Source organism: Motacilla alba, chromosome 1, assembly GCF_015832195.1.
Source record: "Motacilla alba alba isolate MOTALB_02 chromosome 1, Motacilla_alba_V1.0_pri, whole genome shotgun sequence".
NCBI lineage: Eukaryota > Metazoa > Chordata > Aves > Passeriformes > Motacillidae > Motacilla > Motacilla alba.
This window is the reverse complement of record NC_052016.1, coordinates 37,950,488-37,971,206: the sequence shown is the minus strand read 5'-3', so window position 1 is coordinate 37,971,206 and position 20,719 is coordinate 37,950,488. Positions and strand designations below refer to the sequence as shown.

General features: G+C 38.3%; 1 protein-coding gene across 1 annotated transcript in view; it reads left to right on the top strand.

Annotated features, from left to right (window-relative positions):
* TULP3 (TUB like protein 3) overlaps positions 1-18,127 on the top strand; it is a 32,773-nt gene extending 14,646 nt beyond the window's left edge. Inside the window, exons 3-11 of the mRNA XM_038147622.1 lie at positions 3,592-3,754; positions 5,662-5,838; positions 7,932-8,062; positions 9,857-10,054; positions 10,566-10,678; positions 11,074-11,188; positions 13,119-13,217; positions 15,228-15,399; positions 15,939-18,127. Of these exons, the coding sequence (XP_038003550.1) occupies positions 3,592-3,754; positions 5,662-5,838; positions 7,932-8,062; positions 9,857-10,054; positions 10,566-10,678; positions 11,074-11,188; positions 13,119-13,217; positions 15,228-15,399; positions 15,939-16,072 (1,302 nt within the window). The 3' untranslated portion in view covers positions 16,073-18,127. The remainder of the gene's footprint in view (positions 1-3,591; positions 3,755-5,661; positions 5,839-7,931; positions 8,063-9,856; positions 10,055-10,565; positions 10,679-11,073; positions 11,189-13,118; positions 13,218-15,227; positions 15,400-15,938) is intronic.
* Positions 18,128-20,719: the final 2,592 nt, after the last annotated feature.

The window sequence follows — 20,719 nt, the reverse complement described above, 5'->3', positions numbered from 1 at the left end:
TGTCAGTCGCATCATGAAGAGGTCAGTTTAAATAATTTGTTTCCTTTCACAAATTTGTTTCCATCATTCTTGGATTAGGTTGAGATTGCAATCATCTGCAAAAGAAACAGCTAGAAAATTTCACTAAATATATTTTAACTCCTTGCCCTTTGCAAATGAGATTTGTTGAGAAGTGCTAACAATCTCTAATTTAGGATTTTAGAATTAGGTTGTGGATATTAATTTTAAAGTCTACTTTTACATTTATAGTAGTACATTATGCCTTCTGAAGAAACAAAGGTCAATAGGAGATCACTATCAAATATGATGGACTTGCTGCTGGTTGTAGCTGATGCCTTGCTTGATTAATTTGTCATAAACAATTACAGGAATTGGAATTTAAAAATTGCAAAATGTTTTAATCCAACAGGATCGTATATAGAATCCTTGATCATACAGAGAATCTGGAATAAGCCATAGCAGAGACATGCCTGTCCATCCATCTTTACGATGGGTTTGGAAACCCTGTAATTGCAGTAAAATATTATTTATAATAGTGCATGACATCAAGTTCCATCTGTGGGCCAGCTCTGCCTGCCAGGATGCTTTTTTCTCCTGGACTGCTGCCTTTTCCTTGAGGCAAGAGCGTGTGGTTGCTCAGGCAGTGCTTATTTCCTCATTAGTAGAAGATTTTTGAGTTTTCATAGGCATCTGCAGCTGCAAGTGCAATGCTGCCATCTCCCTGTGCAGCGGGAGCACGAAGCCTGGTGTGTTTCTGATGCGCCTGGTGTGGTGCATTGCTCTTGATGTGGAGTTTCACTGATGCCACCATCGCTGCCGTTGTCATGCTGCCCCAGCATGAGCGAAGGGGCAGCTGGAAGAGGAGAGAATGTTCCCTAGCTAGGATCAATCCTGCATGGCCTGCTAGGGTTAGGACTGTACCGACTAACAAGTAGCACATGATTGCACCTTCAAGGCTGGAGTGGTTGGAACTTTCCTGTATATCAGCTTCCTGCCATCACAGCTGGAGAAAGAGAATACTAAACTAGTTGTCTTAATAGTAGACTAGATTTTCCTGTGTGACTCCTTGGAAGCTCATTTGAACAGGAGTTGGTGATTTGTGATCCTCTAGTCATCCTGTAATCTGATGTTATGATTTTCTAAGGTGTTTCTGCAAGTATTTAATGCATGGAGTGCATTAAATTATTAACAATGCCAAGCAAATAATGATAATTAGTGTTTGTTATTTATTTGGTGGGTTGTGCATTCTGGTGTCCTGTTGATGAACTGTCTACCTTTTATGTAGTGATATTATATGATTTTTTACTGTAACACAGAGCTGGAGGAAAAGGCTAATTAGTAGACAAAATGAAACAAAATACCCATTTCCTTTTTCTACTTCCTGAGTGGAATACGGCCAGGAATACATGGCAGTGAAGGGCAGGCTGCTCTGCCACCACATGGAGAGAAAATGAACTACTGTTTGCTGTCGTGACAGTGGACATATTTTTTCCATCTCAGTATGCAAAGTGGTAAAGAGAAGCCTTTAAAAAAATAAGTTACTATCAAGTTTTGTCACTTTGGTTATACTGTGGTTCTTGTAAGAAAGGAAGATCAGTCACATCTACCAGCAGTAAACTGTTTTAATAGAAGCTCATCCTATTGGATTGGTGAGTCCAAGAAACCCTTTGATGTAACACAGTGTGTAAGAATAATAATTAAAATTTAGACTGGTGAGCAGTGAAATGTTTAAAAAATCCTTATCTAATAGAATAATCCACAAATAACTCTTAATACTAGTATTATTAGTCCTGTGTTGATCCCAAATTCAATTTTGCGTTCTAACAGTAACTGTATATTTTCTTATTGTCTTTAGGTTGTGTCTGTTTTGGTGGGTTTTTTGGGTTTTTGTTGGGTTCGTTTTTTTTTTTTTTTTTTCTTGCCTGTCTATTTGTCAGGTAGAGAAGCCTTCACAACAACTTCTCTCAAATCCTTATTCTGAGTATAATGTTTTGATTGTTGTTTTTCCTTTCTCTTTTGGAGAGTTATAAACTATCATGACCTTTTTTTACTTTTCCTCAGCTTTGATTTAAAAAAGGAACAAGCAACACAAACCAATGTAAATTCTTCTGAAAGGTCTGACTACCTTCCTAGAAAACTTATCTGTAATTAGCAATTTCTAAGAATCTGACTTTACTGCTTATTTTTCTTATTCTAGACAAATGTGATAATCTCTTTGGAATTCTGTGTAATTTTTGCCCTGCAGGATAATCTTTGCAAATAATTCTGCAGTAGCAAACACTACCTGTATTACAGTCCAGTCTTCAAAGGGTAATTCTGAGTTTGAATTTAAAAAGTAATTTTGCTTCAAGGTATTTGTTTTTGTTTGTTGTATTTGAGGTTTTGTATGTTAGTTCTGTTTGGGTTGTGGGTGGTTGAGTTTTTGGTTTTGGGTTTTTTTTTTCTTTTAGATAAGTGAAAAAACCAGACAAAATAAAGAATCAAGGGCTGAGTTATGTTGGAATTCCTCAGGGAGAGGTTGCCTGAGAAACTAATCTCACTTGAGATAAAAAGACTAATAGCAGAGAGAAAAAGCAACAAGAGAAAAAGAATAACGGGAGAGAAAAGGGCTCAAAAAATGTCTGTGTCTCAAGTGGATTGTATTGTTGGAACTGATGAATTGTTTATCTGGTGGTGCATCCAGACTGAAAATAATTTGATGGAGAAAAGGTTTCTGTCATCAAAAACAAATTTCAGGAGTGTTCAGGTACCTAAGAGATAGTCGTGGATAAACTGCATCTACTGTAAGGCGCTTGCACGTTGTTTGCTTAATGGTGCAGAATATTAGAATATGATTTTTCCTTCTTCATGCATCACCTTTGTTTTTAAGGACTAAGTCTTTAAAATGTCACCATGTCCCTTTTTACCTTGATTTAAGTCTAGAAGTTGTTTCTCTTCTCATTGAGTAGGAAATCTTAAGTACCAAAAATATATGTATCTTGGAGAAATAATGTTTTAATTTTGAGCATTTGGACTTACCAAATCTTTCCTTTCAGTCTGGAATTATATGGAAAATTTTTGCAAGGTAGATTAAATTTCTTTTTAATGGATCATTCCTATTTTAATTACTGTTACTTGTTTATTTGACTCCCCACTTTAAGTCTTATCTCTCAACATTGGTTTCTGGGAACTATTTGCTTTAAGTTCTCCCTATAAGGTGATAACTTTTGAGATAAAACCCTTTCTCTTGGTAAGTCCTGACTGTTTCATACTGGATTATGGATGACTGCTGAAATTGTCTACTTGTGTTAGGGATTGCTGCAATTGAGACTGGGTGAAAGGATTTAGGTAGTCTCAAGCTAGGTAGTCTCAAGCCAAGTCAGAAAATAAGGAGGTGTCCATGTCAATCTCTCATGGAGAATCAAAGTCAGTATCTCACTCCAAAACCACAGTGATATCTGTGTGTAAGATTTTTGTAAGAGCTTGCAAAAATATTTCAGTTTGATTTGACATTCTGATCAGGGACGTGTCATTGCCAGTGGCTGAGGCGTGGATTCTGCCTCTCTGGATGTGGTTACTCATCTCTGTTTCCTGCTTTTCTTTATTCTACAGAGAGCCCTTCTAGAGAAGAAGCAGAGGAAGAAACGTCTCGATCCATTGATGGTACAGCCAAATCCTGAGGCCAAGCCGCGCAGGTCAAAGCCCAAAGGGTGCGAGGAGCAGACTCCTTTAGTAGAAACTCCTACTCCTGTCCACAATGATGTTGTTTTACATGGTAAATAATCAACCTGATTACAATAGGGCTCTCCAAAATCCCAGTGCATGCATTATGTCACAGATGGGTGCTTACATTGCTGTGATAGGGGTCAAGTGATGAGATTGATTACATGCTTTTCTATATGCAAAAGTTGCATTGTAGTACAGTATGCTTGAGCCACACTAAACTGTGAAAGCAAGCAAAAACCTCACCTTGATTTTTGTGACAGCTGTGAATCTTCATGTGCCCTTGAGTAATCTCTCCCTTGGGTTAGGCTAGAAGAACTGTAGAAATGGGCTGGCAACTTCTATAAAGGTGGGGACATACAAATTCAAAATAAAAATATCTTCTAAAGCTGTAAGATAAAAGAAAATAATTCAGTAGTGACTGCTTGTATGGTGTTTCCTTATGGTGTCATGGCATACTCCACCTCAAGATTGCGTATGACTGAATGATAAAGTGGAAAAAGGAAACAAAAAGTGTTGTGAACACTGTTAGGCTCTTGATGGTTTCTACCTCATCTGTTGTTTTTTGCAGGCTTCATTAAGATAACGGAAACATGACAGGTTATAATGGTCTACAAAGTCACAAGCCCAAAGTGCTTTCAGGGCCAAAGGCAATAACTTGGTGGCCTCAAAACATTGTAGTAAAATAGTGACCATTATTTTAGGAGTGAAAAGAAATGCAATAGTGTGAGCCTTAAGCCTCCCATGTCACAAGGAGATAAAAAGTGCAGCAATGAAATCCTTACATTCTAGTGGAAGTGTTAGGAAGTTGTTTATGAGAGCCAGGATCCCATCAGCCTATCAAGAAAGTAATGGGAAACATTCTAAGGCTTCGAGATGTGTGCTATTGCAAGGTGTTATAATACAAGTCTAGTATTGATAGCAAATTAATATGCACAGTAGAATTTTAAACCTCCAAACAAGGGGTGTTACCTGGTTTGAAGATCACAGTTGGAACTATGTTATCCCTTCTCTCTTGAATATTTTTCTTGTTCTCCAGATGCCTTTCAGGATCATAGGATGGGAAGGAAAGTTGTGATATTTATGGTAGCATTTATATGTCTAAAATCAGGTGTAAGAAAGCTTCTGTTAAAAGACTTTCAAGTCAAGAAGAGAATGAGAGATAAGATAGGTATAACTTTCAAGGTAGAAGTCTTCAGTAAGGGTCAAATGAAAACTTAACTGCTCATTCACTACCTTTCATAGTTCTGAGGCTTCCTTAGTGCAAACAAGTCCTGGTAAGAAGTGATAACAGCAGTAAGCATGTCAGAAATACAATGCCTAGATAAAGCAGTGGAGTTTTAAGAAGGAAAACAGTGAGAAAACAAGAAATCCAGAGCTGGAGCTACACTTAGGTATTGTGTGCTACATATTAGGTGTTATGCTAGACCCTGACATCAAGATGCTGCCACCAAGTGTGGTGCACAGCTGTGTTGTGTAATTTAAACATGGAAATTTCATTCTAATAAAAAAATAGAGAGTTTTTTTCTGTCTATGGGTGTAGATACTTTTATCAAATTGATTTGTGGTGTTCACTATAGAGTACTCACTGGCATAGGAGCAAACAAACAACGTGAAGGAAAAGAAAAGAAGGGAGATGTCTGTAAATAAATTGAAAACTATCAATGTGCATGACAAATACATCTTGTTTTAATTGCTTAAGCCCTTGTAAAAAAGTAGATTAAATCACTGTATTTAAATAGGGAGAAACTGATAAACAGATATGTTTAAAGTAATAGGCAGTCTGTACCAGAGTCAGGACTGACTCCTCCCAAGCCTTCTGAAAAAAATTGATTAAGTATATTTCAGACTTTAAAGAGATGCTAGAGGGAGGGAAGATGAAAAGAGCCACCATCCTGGGATACATCTTTGGCCATAAAAAAAATAGACTTTGGAATTTTGTTTCATTTTGGCCTGCAGGCATTGATGGACCAGCTGCGTTCCTGAAATCAGAAGTGCAGGATTTGGGGACCAAGCTCCAAACTCTGTCTATTGGATCTACCAAACCAGAAGACAATGCAAATAAGGAAAATGATGGAGAGACCGTAACAGACACAGCAAGCAAGCCAGATCTGCAAGAAATATTACAGAAACGAGGTAAGCGTTAATAATGGGTAAATGTCTTTTTTGGAGCTCTTCTACTTTTATAACTTTATTTCAGTGGCATTAAAAAATGCAGAATCATGAAACAAATGTCTGTAGGATATCACTTTTGAAAGAGCTACTAGATTCTACAGCATGTGGAAGTGCAGTACTGCAGTTCCTTTTCCTGATGTTATTTGAACCATACCACTTATAAAGGGTTTCTCAATGTGCAATATAATTTCTGGTCTTTCCAAGGAAATTTCTGGCAAAATGCTATACCACATTTTGCTAAAGTTTGGGGTGTTTTTATTGCAGATATGTTATATCTTGATAAGATGCTTGAATATTTTCACAACAGCAGGACTCTTCAGTAAATTCCATGATTTAACTCTTCAAGAGACTAACAGGAAAGGTGTTTTTTTCTGAGTCAGAGGCTGTCACAGTCAGCGGTTTCAAGTTATGTATTCAATAGTTATATCCCATTGAGTAATTTCCTAGTGGAGTGTCAAGCTCTGTCTGCCAAGTATCTTCAGCTGCTGCCAGTACTACAGGAAACCTTTTTTTGTTGCATGCAGCCTAAGCACTTTGCAGTAAAATAATGGCTAGTGTTTAATTTAGTATACAGCTTGTTTTTATTTTGCAGAGCTTGTCTCCCAGAATGTTTCCCATACACTGCAGGTATCAAGGTACTATCACATTCAGAGGTATTGTCATTCAGTTTTCAGATGGCACAGCTGCTTACCTACAGATAGCAACAAGACATTACACATAACATTACACAAGAGTTAGAAAAGGAAAGAGGAGAGAATATCCAGTAACTTCAGGGGAAATTAGTGGAGGTAGAATATAAACAGTGAATTTTGAAACTGGCTGGAGTATCAGGGTCAACGCCTTTCCTCTTCCCAAATGTCCCTTGGGAAGTTTACTAACAGGTTGTTAAGACTGGATTTTTCTGTTTTATCTGAGGCTTCCAGCAGTGCCCCTTTGCAGTGCCATGTCAGAACATTGTTATAATATATGTTCTCAGAAAATAATTCAGTTAAACAGGTTGTGTTCACTGTCTGTAATGCTTTAGATAAATTTCCTTTCTACAGCCAAATTAAAGAAAAGAATCACAAAACAAAATCTCAGATGCATGGAATCAGTTTGGTTGGAAAAGACCTTTGAGGTCATTGAGTCCAACCTATGACCTAACACCACTTCGTCACCTAGACAATGGCACTAAGTACCACATCCAGTCTTTCCTTAAACACCTCCAGGGACAGTGACTCCACCACCTCCCTGGGCAGCTCTTTCCAACTCCCAGTCACCCTTTCTGTGAAGAACTTCTTCCTCATGACTAATTGATGATGCAGTTCCAAGTGGAAGGACACACCAAACAGTCATGTGTACAGAACCTCTTCATAAATATCTTTTATGCAGAGTTATTTTAGTTATATACCCACAGTCATCTCTACATGACTGTGCCTACGTCAAGAGTAAATAAGTCCTGAAACTTCTCAGTTTGTGCTTCAGTTTTAGAAATCAAATCATTATTGGTATTTATGGACCTGAGTTTTTGGTACTGGTGTAAGAACAGGGGGGGCTTTTACTGAGAAATTGGCATACTCTGTTTCAGTGTGTGTAAGACTGTGGGAAATAGTAAAGGATGTAAACTGTACAGGGTCCAATTTATGGGATAGGTGTCAGCATATTGATCTGGATTTCCTTTATTGTTGTTGTTCTTAAGACACTGAGGACTTTTCTGCATGAAAATATGCAAAATTAACTCAATGACAACATAAACTAAGCAATATGTTATGTCATGGAATATCAAGTAAAATCCATATTAATAAAGGCCTGACAGCTTCTTAGTCATCTGCACAGTGACTGCTGCAAAATATCAGTAGGAATTTGAATTACAAGGCTCAGGAAGAGATACAGCACATGAAGAAAATAAGCAGTTGAAACAGAAATTAAGAATCATCAGTTGAAAAAGCAGAAATTAAGAGTGTGAATAGGTATTCAAGAGTCGTATATGAATTAGTGATGAATTAGTGATGCCATGAACTCGTGACACCTTCTTTCAGAGATTACATACTTAATCCTATCGTTTATTCTGACAGGAATTTCAGGTAGTTTGAATTTTGATGAGGAGGACACAGAAGAGGAGGAAGCTAGTAAGAGACCAGTATCTCATTCACCATACCCTGAATCTGAGAGGCCTAGTTCTGCATCCAGCGAGAAGTCTTTTGCAGTAAGTGTCCTGAAATCCATTTCTGATAAGCACTGGACACATGTCTGGTTTTAGTGATAACCCCTGGAGCACTGGGTTAAAATACAATAGCTACAAGTACAGTAGCCAGCAATATTATTCCCTGAAAGCGGAGTAAGGTCAAGATTGTCAGGCTGACTGAAGGGACACTGAGTTAAACATAAAGACTTAGCAATGATCCGAGGAGCAGTTGTGGGTGGAGGATCCTAGGGAGCCTAATCAGAGAATATGGGAACATAGTGAGTCAGCACTATCACCCCTAAAGGAGACAGACTGGCCATTGTCTCTGCAAAATTCACCAAAATGACTCAGAGAAGCTCTGAAATGCCATGCAAACAGAGGAGGGATTTCTTCCTGAAGGTTTGTGGCATTTATTGTCGGATGCAAAGAGAAACAGAGTTTTGGAATGGAACAGAGAATGCTGGGATTGGACAAACATCATATGGGATGTTTGGGGAAAGAAATTTAAGAGGGAAAAGAAGGGTATCAAGGTGGATCAGGGATTAATAAGCATGGGAAGACAGGGATTAAAGGGGGTAAAAGGCATCAGATATGTGTAAACAACTGCAGAACAGTATGATTGTCTGCTCAAGCCTTGTGCCTTGATTACTTCAGCATGTCCCACTCTCTTCTGAAACTCCACTTCTAACTATTTCTTGTGTGAAAGCATTCATGTGTGTGAGATATACATACAGACATACAAACATACATACATATATTGACAAATTATGTGCTGGACTAGCCAGTGAGTTGGAAGAGACCAGCATCAGGAAGGCACAAGGTCTGAGATAGCTCAGACCAGATAAAGACCATAAGGTTTGAGCATGGATACTGGACACCCTTCAAGTCCATGGTGTGGGAGATGCACCTGAGTGTGTTTGTGAGGTGACTGTGTGTATGATGCCCTGCACTAGTAGGGGAGTAGTGCAAGAGGTCTGGGTGTCAGCTTCTTGGGAGACTGGGCTGTGGGTGCAAAGTGCTGGAGATACAGGGTGCTGGGTGCTGGAGGGGGAAAAGGGGTGAGACCCTCCAGTGAATTTCAAATCTATGTATGTGTATCTGTGCTATTCACTCAGGTTTCTTACTGGCTGTAGCTGAAAATGGGGATAAACCTGCAACTTCATCTTGAAGGCCCAGGTGAAGAGGAGTCTCTTGGGTGCTACAATTCACAGGATTTAGCTACCTCTAAGAAAAAAATTGCTTTAATGAGCTGTACCATTAGATTTCCATTAGAATTTAAATTCCTTTGATTACTCTCTGCATCCTGACTATACACATTGTTCTAAGGCTCTTCCAACATTTAGTTGATATGGTTCCACCAGCAGCTGACTCCGTTTTTGCTACTGTTCTGAACCAACATAATCTCAGCACTCATTACAGTCACAAAATCCCAGCCTGTCTTACTGCAGCATCCATCAGTCCTGCTTTATCCTACTCTTTTATTTTCCACAGCATTTGAAGTTCTAAAAGCAAAGAGGGTCTTTGCTTAGAATATTTACAGCATCTCACCCTATTTCTCCCTTTCTAGCAAATCACTCATGTCTGCTTAATGGATATTTTTTCTCTTTTCCCCTTGGAGACCTAGTCTTTCCTCAGAGTAAAACCTTCAGCTGCTTTCTTCTGAGGAAATACAGGTGGTATCTTGTTTAACCTTCCTTTCCCCAGTATCTCCTGGAGACATGATATCTTATGTTTCAAAAAACCCACAATTTTCTTGTGGAATACCAGAGTCTCTGATCTGATATTAATTTGCTAATATGATGCTTCTTCCCATAGGAAACAGGTGCTTCCTGTAGTCCATCCCCTCAGGCAGATGCACAGCTGGGAGAAGTAGAGAACTTGGAGGATTTTGCATTGCGCCCTGCACCCCGTGGAATTAGTGTCAAGTGTCGAATCACTAGAGATAAAAAGGGAATGGACCGGGGGCTCTTCCCTACTTACTACATGCATCTGGAAAGGGATGACAACAAGAAGGTATTGGAAGCAGCACACATTATCTTGGCTATTGTACTCCTACCAAAAAATGTGTTTGGTGCAAGGCAGAGCTTTTGATAAGAAACCAGTAGCTGGGGACAGCCATCATGCAGATGAGGACAGCATATATTTGGCCAAGGCACTAAGGAGGGAATTAGCATGTAATTAGCATTGTATTGTGGTTTAAAAGGCATAATACAGTGAAAGATGAATTTGAAAAATAATAAAAATGTTCAATGTTAAAAAAGAGCAGGAAGACTGAGTTGCTCCAGAAGAAAAGGAGGGAAGGCTAGAAAGGACAGGTGTATTAAATCTAGACTGCCAAGTGAGCTGATGGAGGGATAGGATTTCAGGCTGGGCACTTTGGAAGAGAACAAAATTGCAGAGACAGTAATACTAGCACAGAACAAAAAAGGGAGTGCATACAGGAAATGGAGAGATAACAATTTGGATAGCAATGCCTCTGCATTCTTACAAAGCACCAGTCTTGATCAAAGTTTTGTTTTTCCAGACATTCCTTCTTGCCGGGAGAAAAAGAAAGAAGAGCAAAACATCCAATTACCTCATATCAGTTGATCCAACTGATTTATCTCGGAAAGGGGAAAGTTTCATTGGAAAACTCAGGTGAGAACCACAGATGAAAACTACAGACAGTTGAGATAGGATTTTAATTGAGTTGTGGTTATGACTGGCAATCTGGTTCAAATTCAGAGAGAATGAACTTGCATTGTTCTGCTCCATGTAATCTGTATTCACTTGGGTTGGCAGCCTTCTTCAGCATTACCATTTACTGTGGCAACTCAGAGAAGAAATTGTCTAGATGCTTCTCCAGGATATGTTATAGGCTCACGTGGGCATGTCACAGAAGCTCCTTACTGAGCTGGCAGCAGGAAGATTCAGATGGCAGATGTGTGTTTTTGCTGTACAAAAGTACTTCTGAAAGTACAAATACTTTCAGAAGATGACAAAACTTTCTACTGATACCTCTCTTTCTGTTTTTTTCCATAACCTGACATTAGGTCAAACCTCATGGGAACCAAATTTACAGTCTATGACCATGGTGTTAACCCAGTCAAGGCACAAAGTCTAGTGGAAAAGGCTCACACAAGACAGGAGCTCGCAGCTATTTGTTATGTAAGTAGTGCCTCTCCCTTTTTGCCCCTTTCTTTGTGCCTGGTTACCGAGGAAACACAGCTTGCAAAATCGTGCTGCTGTCAGCCTCCTCCACTTAACTTTAGAACCAAGTGACCAATTTCAACCAGATACAACAAGAGGCAGAGGCTTCACAGATAAATTCTTACAAGTTTAATGAAAAAAAACCCAACAAACCAACAATGTCAGGAGTGGGAGAAACACCTCAATGAACATCCTTATGACCTTCTTATCTGGCCGATTCAGTGTGTGGCCAGTCACACATGCTTTACATGGAGCAGACACAGCTGCCTCTGGCCCAGTTGGTATGGTGGACCGTGAGAAGGAACTACGAGGACCCTGTGAAACAGAATTAGTTTTTGCAGAACCAAAGGCATTTTGAGGGATAGGAGGGAATTGGTATTCTTTCAGTAGCAGGTTGTTGGTGGTAAGGATGTGGTTCCAGGGTAAATTGTGATTCACTCTAGGTCTCTTTTAGAGATGTTCTTCTGCTCTTGTGAATCACTTCAGTATAGGATTCAGAGTAAGGAGGCACTTGTGGAGACTACAGAATTACATGAGAGTTCTCATGTCACATTGTTTTGTATTCCAGTCCTACAGTCTGAGTAAAATTTGAGCTTCTCTATGAAGCAATTCCTGTGAAATGTAATGATTTTTCTTTTTCTCACAGGTTTTTACTTTTCTTACAGAAGCTTAAAGATGCATTAGTCTACTGGAGCAGTGTCTTGATTTTTTGCTTTTGCTCTTCATCTTGATGGCACTTGGGAAGAAATTGATTTGATAATTCCAGTACTAGCCTGTTTACAGAAGTATTGCTAGATATTTTCTTTGTATATAGTATTCTTCAGTTTCCTACCTAGCTGGACACAGCAAGGTGTTAGAACAAGCACACAGTTAATACAAAGTCAGCTTTTCAAATTTCTGAACTTTTATATATAAGGAGTTTGTAAAGTTTAAATATGAATAAAATCAGTACCCTCATTCTTATACATGCCCCTAGATTTTTTGATGTGACACAATAGAGGTTGTAGCTCCAAAGACCTTTGTCTGTGTCTGCAAAATGCATTAATGTGTTAGGAGAAGCTGTATCACTTCTGTCAATCAATTCAGTACTTCTGAAAGATTCTGGCTTTTAATTGGTCTTTGAGAATTTTAAAGGTTATCACGGATATTGTTACAGAACACTTTAAATGGACGCTTGGATTTTGGCTGATACTGTTAAATGAATGGTTTGAGAACACCAGGACTTTTTTCCTTTGCTTTTTGTACTCAATCCACTTGGAGCAATCTCCTTCAGTACTCTGGAAAAATCTGCTTAAGAGTGAAGCTTGGATAGTTGCTGAATACTTCCCTTCCTGAGTTTGTTCTTAAACGTTTATAAAACAGTATGATTTGAAAGAAAACTGTAGGTGTGTTCTTAAACACAAATAAAAGCACCTGAAGAAAAATGCCATTCATGGTTCAGAAACAGTTTAGACTAACTGGTGATATACAGACAACATAGAGTAAACTCAAAGATAAATTCTTACAAATTCTTCTTATAAATTCTTCTGTTATAGTTAAGGCTTGTTCACTAGCAATATTTCAACACATTACTGCCTCAGGTGCAAAAAACTCATGCCTGGAAATTGCACTTGTATAATTTTGTTGTAAATGTTTTAGTAGGTAAGAAATGCACTCCAGATTAGTTAATACCATGCATTATCTCCTAACCCTGTTCTCTAAATGAGAAAGGGCAAGAAAGCACTTCTCAGTGATTAAACACAGTTGCAAACAGATAACTGCTACTGTTGTAGCCATCAAAATTCTAATAACTATTTCAAATGGTGATTCAAGTTCAGTTTTGCTGTCTTTCCTTCTCTGAGGTGAAGTATCTCATTTACTGAAAATAATGGCTTTCCTTGTCTTTCAGGAAACTAATATCTTAGGATTTAAGGGTCCCAGAAAAATGTCTGTGATCATTCCAGGAATGAACATGAATCATAAGCGAATTCCAATCCGTCCACGAAATGTGAGTTACGAAGTTTGGTCATGTTTCAGATTGAAGGAAGAGGTTAAAAGTTCCCTGTAGAGGCCTGGGTGTGGCTGACAGTCAGGGCTTTTAGGGACCAGGGCTTTAGCAAGTCTCCTGGAGAGTAAATAGAATGTTGCCTAAATGTGTTGATTAATTGTTTTTGCCTTCTACCTAATCTGTAGCTTTCTGAATAGTATTTGTATCCTTAGGGGTCCTTTGGTCAGCCTAAATGTGATTTCCTTATCTCTCCCTTGTTGCTGTTGCACCTGCAAGCTGCCCTCACAGTGGGACCCTGTTGTGCTGAGGACTGGATGAACACTGGGCACGCTTGCTTCTCCCAGGAGCTCGAATTCTTAGCCAGGATGTGGATTGTGACAGATAGGCAATAGACAAATTAGGTACTGCTGGTGCAATAGCAAGAGAATAAATACATTTTTGATCAGAATGCTGTTAGCCTTTTTGTAGGAGCAGCAGAAAAGGAGGATTCTTGAAGGAGAAGGAGGGACAAGAAGATGGAGTTTTGTTGTGACTGTTTAGTGAGGATTTCTCATAGATATGAGAGGCATTAGAGCTAAAAGCTTACAGAACAGTATTTGAAGGTATGTTAAGGTGTGTGATGAAAATTATTAGGTTCCCTTAATGTGGGTTTTATGTTTGGTGAGAGAAGACCAAAAGGCAGAAAGAAGAGGTACCAACTGAAAGGTATGTTTACCTCAATGTTTTAAGCTGGAAAATGGTATTTGCAGCCATGTTGAGAGTAGATATGAGTAGGACAGGAATGTGTTTCCTGAGCTCAGAGAAAAGAAATCAAAGAAAAGAATGGAAATAGAGAGTCATGAGAGCCCAGAAAGGAGATTTAACTCTTGTGAATGGACAGAAAAATTGTATCTGGAATTTATTCATTGCCTTTCAATTGGTGTTGCCATCTCTCCCATTAGTACAGTAATGGTTCCAAGGGCCTGCCTTTAATTTTCTCCCCTAAATCTAAATGCACTTACTTGGTGGCAGTTCTCAGGGGTTTGTTTCACATTTTTAAAAAGTAAATAAAGATAAAATTAAAAAGTAATTAAACCGAACAGGAAGTTTTATTTAGGTTATCCTCAAAAATGTGCTACGGTATTTTGTATAATACTGAAGCACATACTATAGCCATATCAATCATGCCTCCACAAGAGGTTTTTCTGAGCATTTTTTCCTATTAGTACCTTGAGCTTGGATGCTTTTTCTTCAGAGTTTTAACATATATAAGGTCCCACATATATACATATATATATGTGTATGTATGTATATATATACATATATATGTATGTATGTATATATGTATATATATATATCTATATATATATATATAACATATATAGTTTTGATTTTATTTGTTACAGAACTTTTAAAATTAAATCATATGTCATGTTTCACTACAACCTGAATCTCCATGTAATTAATTGTTTGTCAAACTTAATATGCTGGTTTACTTCCTCTTTGTATCTTTTTGGTTTTATTTCTCTCTGGTTTTCATACTGGGCATCACTCATTAGACCCAATAGGATGAAATTTAACCTTACATTCTACTGCAGCCTTTGGACTTTCTACTGAAGCACCTCAGGGCCTGGTGCTACACAGTTAATTGTAGATTATGTTGTTTTATTTCAAAGTTTACAGTGTTAGAAATGGAAACTGGATGCAACAGGATCAGAGAAAGAAAGAACAGAAGGGATTCATGCCGGCAGGATGGCAATTATCTGTGGACTCTGAATTGCTCTCTTTCCTGTACACTTCCTTCCCTATCACTCTTTTTACTTTATTGAGTGAAAACGAATGCTTGGACTGGAAATCTCTGAAAGTATCTTCCTGGTACTTGCAGAAAGTATTCAGTAGGGCTGAGTTTAAGTGATATCAGTGTGTTTCATTAAACAGGGAATGAAGTGACAGAGTGCACACACAAGAGAGGTGGTACTCAGAGGCAGAGCCATTCCAAATCTGATAAATATATTTCTTTCTTCTGAACAGGAGCATGAGGGTCTGCTGTCAAAATGGCAAAACAAAAATTTAGAGAACCTCATTGAATTGCACAACAAAGCTCCAGTCTGGAATGATGATACTCAGTCCTATGTTTTGAACTTCCATGGGAGGGTCACACAGGCCTCAGTGAAGAACTTCCAGATTGTCCATGACAATGACCGTAAGAGTCTGGTGGAGGGTGTAGGACTTACTTAAACAGGGAGAACCTCATTTATTTCATGAAGGCTGGGAGGACTAGGTGGGAAACTGGGTAAAGGAAGCTAGTTCATGATTACTGGGGACTTCTGAGCTGTCAGGAAACTTATATAAGGCCTCCTTTTTTCTGGGGTGGATGCAAACTCTGCCATCCATAACTGCAGCAAAAGAGGGGGCAAATGAAAGCTTCCTGAAGTGAAAGAAAAGGTCTAATACAGCACCTTCAGGCTAGCAAAATAATGGTCTGAGCTTTGGTTCTGAGAAAAAACTGTCAGAAAAAGAAATTGCTATTCTCTAGAATAGCACAGTCACTCTAGAGGACAGATTTCAAGGCCACTCTGGTGAGAAAGGATGGACACACCAACCACATATATTTGGGACTGGCAGATGTTGGGAGGGTTTGTGGTTGGGTTTTGTTTTGCTTTTATTTTTGGTTGTTGTGGTTTATTTTTTTCTTTTGCTTCACTGTGAAATTGTTCATCTCTGAATGTCTTTTCTCCCCAGCTGACTACATCGTGATGCAGTTTGGTCGTGTAGCAGAAGATGTGTTCACTCTGGACTATAATTACCCTCTCTGTGCTCTTCAGGCCTTTGCTATTGGACTCTCCAGCTTTGATAGTAAATTGGTCTGTGAATGAGGGACCACAGACATGAAACATGGAGCTCACTCCCACCCCTACATCTTGTAAGAGTTGCAGTTGTAGCAATGAAGAGCATATTGGAAGGGAAATGGAGACTTCTGCAAGCTTATTAAAAAAGCAATTCCAGCCTTCAGAGCATTGTGGGAGTTGACAGCAGCCTACCTTGAGAGCAGCCTCTGTATGGACTATGGAAGAGCAAGAAATCTAGGTGATGTTTCTGTCATTGGTGTTGATTCTGCTTTTAGAATCCTTATTTACAGATGCTGCATGAGAGTGGGCTAAGCCCACTTATTGGAACTCCTTGCAACCAGGATTAGAAAAATAATGGCTAAATGTTCATTTACCTTGAAGCTTCCACAAAGCCTGGGAGATGATACTAATCAAGAGTTCCTAATCAGATTAACTCAAACAAAAAGGAGAACAGCTGGAATTGGCTTTAATGCAACACTTTTACTCTGTGGAATGATTGTCTGCTAAGATTGATGCTCCATTTCCCTTTCAGTATTATAATTTCTCTCCATTCCTTGACAGTCTTTTTTACCAAACAAAGAAAAATCAAATCTCAAACACTCCCTTTTCAGTGGCTGATATTATATTCATTGTTACTTCTGTTACTTCTAACCACGTAAAAAATGAGACTGAATAGATGATAAAATCTGGCTGAATTTGGCAGAAGATAGTATTGTAACAATATACAGTACCACTTCTGAAAAGCAGTGTTCTGATGAGTTGAATCTAGACTGTAAACTGATGAGAAATATATTTTAATTATGCCATTGTTCATTAAATTTGCTACATTTTTAGGTATAAGTTTGTGACCAATTTTTTTTTTTTATGTGAGATTATCTCAAGGCATGACATATTAAAGTAGATTTTGTATAAATAATTTTAACGTGACTATAAGAAGGAGTTACCTCAAAAAGAGATTACAGGTATTTTCAAAGGCATCAGTAAGTTTAATGTAATTGTACCACAAGGCTTTGCAATGTGTCCTTCCGATGTTCTATTTTTAATACTGGATGTACAGTATGGAGACTGTGTCACAGCATGGAACACTTGATTCATGTGGCCTTAACTCACCAGAGTGGATTGCAACACAGTGTGGCCTGGAGGCCTCAGTGCACACTTCTTCTGTGTACTGAAGCACAGAATATTACTGTCTTGCTTGCTTCTTGCCTATTACCCATATTCACGATGGTTTGGAGAAGTCTGTTCCTCTACTGAGACAAGAATTAGGTGTTCTCCAGCTTTGGATATTGTCCTTGTTAGCAGACTATCTCTGTTTCAAGCTGCAAAGAGCAGATGTATTGCTTTTGGTCTCTGGAGTCTTGGCAGCGGTAGATATCACTTGTGCTTTCAATTTAGCAAAACTTTGTGAAGACGTTTTCTGATATTGCCAGAAAGAATAATGATCCTAATCACAAACTAAATGCTGTATTTAGCTGTAAAATATTAATTGAGGCTGAGAAGTCCAGCTCTTGTATCTTTCAGATGAGTGTTTTTCAATAGCTGCTGAGATATTTCCTTGAGATGATCTTATCAGAAAAGCAGTCCATGAAGAGAACTTGAATGTTGATGGATCTGTTTTGTGCCTTCCTGCTCATCAGGCTGAGGATGAGACCTGGCTGTGTTTTCCAGCTATGTTCTTCTGAAGTCTTGGCTGATGATTCTGCATTCCCTCTGCCCATTGAGGAAAGGAAGTCAGTTTGTGTACCTGTCTGATTATTCTTGTGACTAGGAATGTGTGAAAGAAATTGCCTTGTGTTATTTTGGGGTGACCTGAAGGTAGGATGCTAATTTCTGATTCAACATGATTTTCTGTGTGCCCAGAAAGCATCCTTTTACTTAGTTAGCATCCTTTTACTTAATTAGCCTTGTCAGCAGTGACTCTTCAAGATATTTCTTGGCATCAAATGATCATGTCATGGCCCCTGAGGCAAATTATGCAGACAGATGAACTGATTCAGTCGTCTTTATCAGATACTGTTTTACATTAATTGTATTTATAACTTTTATATATAAATGAAAATAAACTAATTTATATATTGAAAAGTCTTTAATTCTAAATGATTGTTTTTATTTTGCTGTCACTTGTTGGTGTACTTGGTTCCTTCTCTGTGACTTATTACCTCAGTTTCTTTCTATTTCTTGAATATAATCATTTTCTTCTTATTCTTTTCCTCTGTAATTCTCAGTTCCCATTCTTTGTGGTGTTGGATATTTTTCCTATACACTTGGAAATTTGGTAATAAATGTAAGGGTAGTCTCTCTAATACTTTTACTCCCTCCCTCCCTCCCTCCCCCAATATTATCAGGTATTATTCTATAGTTCTTGGTTTCTATTTGATTGTTTAAGCTTATTCAATTTCTCTGCCCCATGTTTTTAATGTTTTTCCCAGCATCCAGCTAAGGCATTTGAGATGGTCCTTACTGCATTTTTCCACCTTCCATCTGAACCCATTCAACTGTTGAAGCACATTAATATATGTTTTCTGAATCGGGCACTGAAGTCATACAAGGCTAGGAAGAACATCAAATTGAAGTGGTTATATTTTCCTATTTCCACCGAGAGATGTATGAACCTTAATAAGAGGAGATATGATGGATCTGATAATCAGAAACTGGCACAGCTCTCAACATGCAAGCCCTATTCTTCAAGCATCTCTTTTCCACGATTTCCATCTGAACCAAACTAGTCTTTAGACAGGAGAGAAAATTAAGTGGGAAACACCACTGGGCATTTGTTCTTAACACAGTAATATTAGTTGCATACGTGCAAATGTAACATGCTAGAAATCCCAGCATAATCTTAAAGAAGCATATTAAATGGTTAAATTGGAGTCCTAAAGGCAAGCCTAGCAGTTGGAAATGGCTCCTAGGCTGTTGTAGGCTCTTGGGTTTACAAACATAAAAGACAGTGAATGATTTCCTGTGCTTTTAGGGCTGAGTCTCACTCTCATTGAAGTTTTGCTGCTGAATTTGGTAGCAGTAGGACAGGAGGTTTTGCTGCTGTTAGCATAATTATTATACCTATACTAATAATTAATTACTGTGCTCCTCTACTTGCTGGGATTAACAGCTCTGTAAATCTCTCAGGTGACATTGAATTAGGTTTCCTGTTCCTGGTACAGAAGACAAGAGAAACCCTTCCCTGTGATTTACAAGCTGAGTTAAGAGTTTGTGTGTAGTCCTGTGAAATGGAGCTATGGAGAGATTCCTTATTTTGCAGAGTCAGGAATCTCATCTTTGCCACAGGATCAAACTGTTGTACCTAGTTTGGAACTAGTTCAGAACTAAGTAAGTCCCTTATGTAGTTGTAGGGCCAAGAGATTTGGCCCAGTGTACAGTTATGAAAAAGAGCAGAAAAGCAGCACTGATGTGTAAGGGCTCCCTTACTAACAGGGAAAACAACCAGCCCCCACTGTGAGGCGGAAACAACTGTAAGCGCTGCCAGCAAAGAAGCAGAGATCCTGTACCAGTGTTAACTCTTGTATTTTGAACTGTACACTCCATAGTCTGTTTTCTCACTGCATCCCTTAAGGTGTTCTATATAGAATTATTATTTCCTCCCTGGAAACTGAAGGTCACCACTTCTGTTCCAAAATGGGAGAAAAATCCAGAAGCAAACTAACTTCACCAATATGATTTAAGGTAAAGGCAATGGTAACCATAACGTATGGTAATTTAACGTTCAATTTAGAGAATACATAAATGGGTGAATATATTCCAGAGGCTGGAATTTTTGATCATTTAATTTGATTCAATTAACATCTCCATACAAGGCAACCCATTGCACTGTCGCAACAACTGAAAATTTTGGATAAAACAAAGGATTTTTTTAAAGCTTAATTGAATTGAGCCCTTTATTTATTATAGGGAAAGTAATACCAATTTACTATGGAGGGGGGGAAAGGGCTTTATTTTTAAAACTACATTAGAATATCATTCTGATAGAGTACAAATAGTGTTGGGGAATTAATCTGATACGTTTGCCCAACTCTCTCAGCTTTCTATTCTAAGCAGAATTGTTTGGCTCTGCATTACCTCTAGTAAAAAAAAAACCAAACAACCCACCACTAAAAAACCTGTATTCTCCTGAGTGAATTTCCATCTGCAACTGACTGAAGTCCTGCAAACAATCTGTGTGATGATTCACAGGAAGGAATAGGTTTCAATTCCTTCTCTTTGAGCGGTGTTGGTTTGGCAAGGAAATAGGAGCAAAACAATGTTAGTCACATAATTATGAGACCTGGCCTAGAATTCCCATTGAATATATGTGATGAGAAGTGAATTACCTTTCATATAAACAGGTTTTTTTTTTTTAAATACAGCTCAATAGAAAATATAATATAGCTTAAAAAAATATATCTTAATAGAAAGTGACTAAATGAATTAATTACAGGGCTTTATAAAAAAAAAAAAAAAACCACAACAAAACACACACCCCCAAAATCGTTTCACTGGATGTTTTGACACCATCTTATTTATATTGTATATATATTCTTCATTTCTACAGTTCTATCAGAAAACCTTATTTTTATGAAATTGATGGGTTTTGCCATCTGGTTTCTGAGGCCTTAGGACAGATTTAGGACCTGTTTCCAGCTCTCTGCAATTTTCACTGCAATTTGAAAGAGTTAGGAA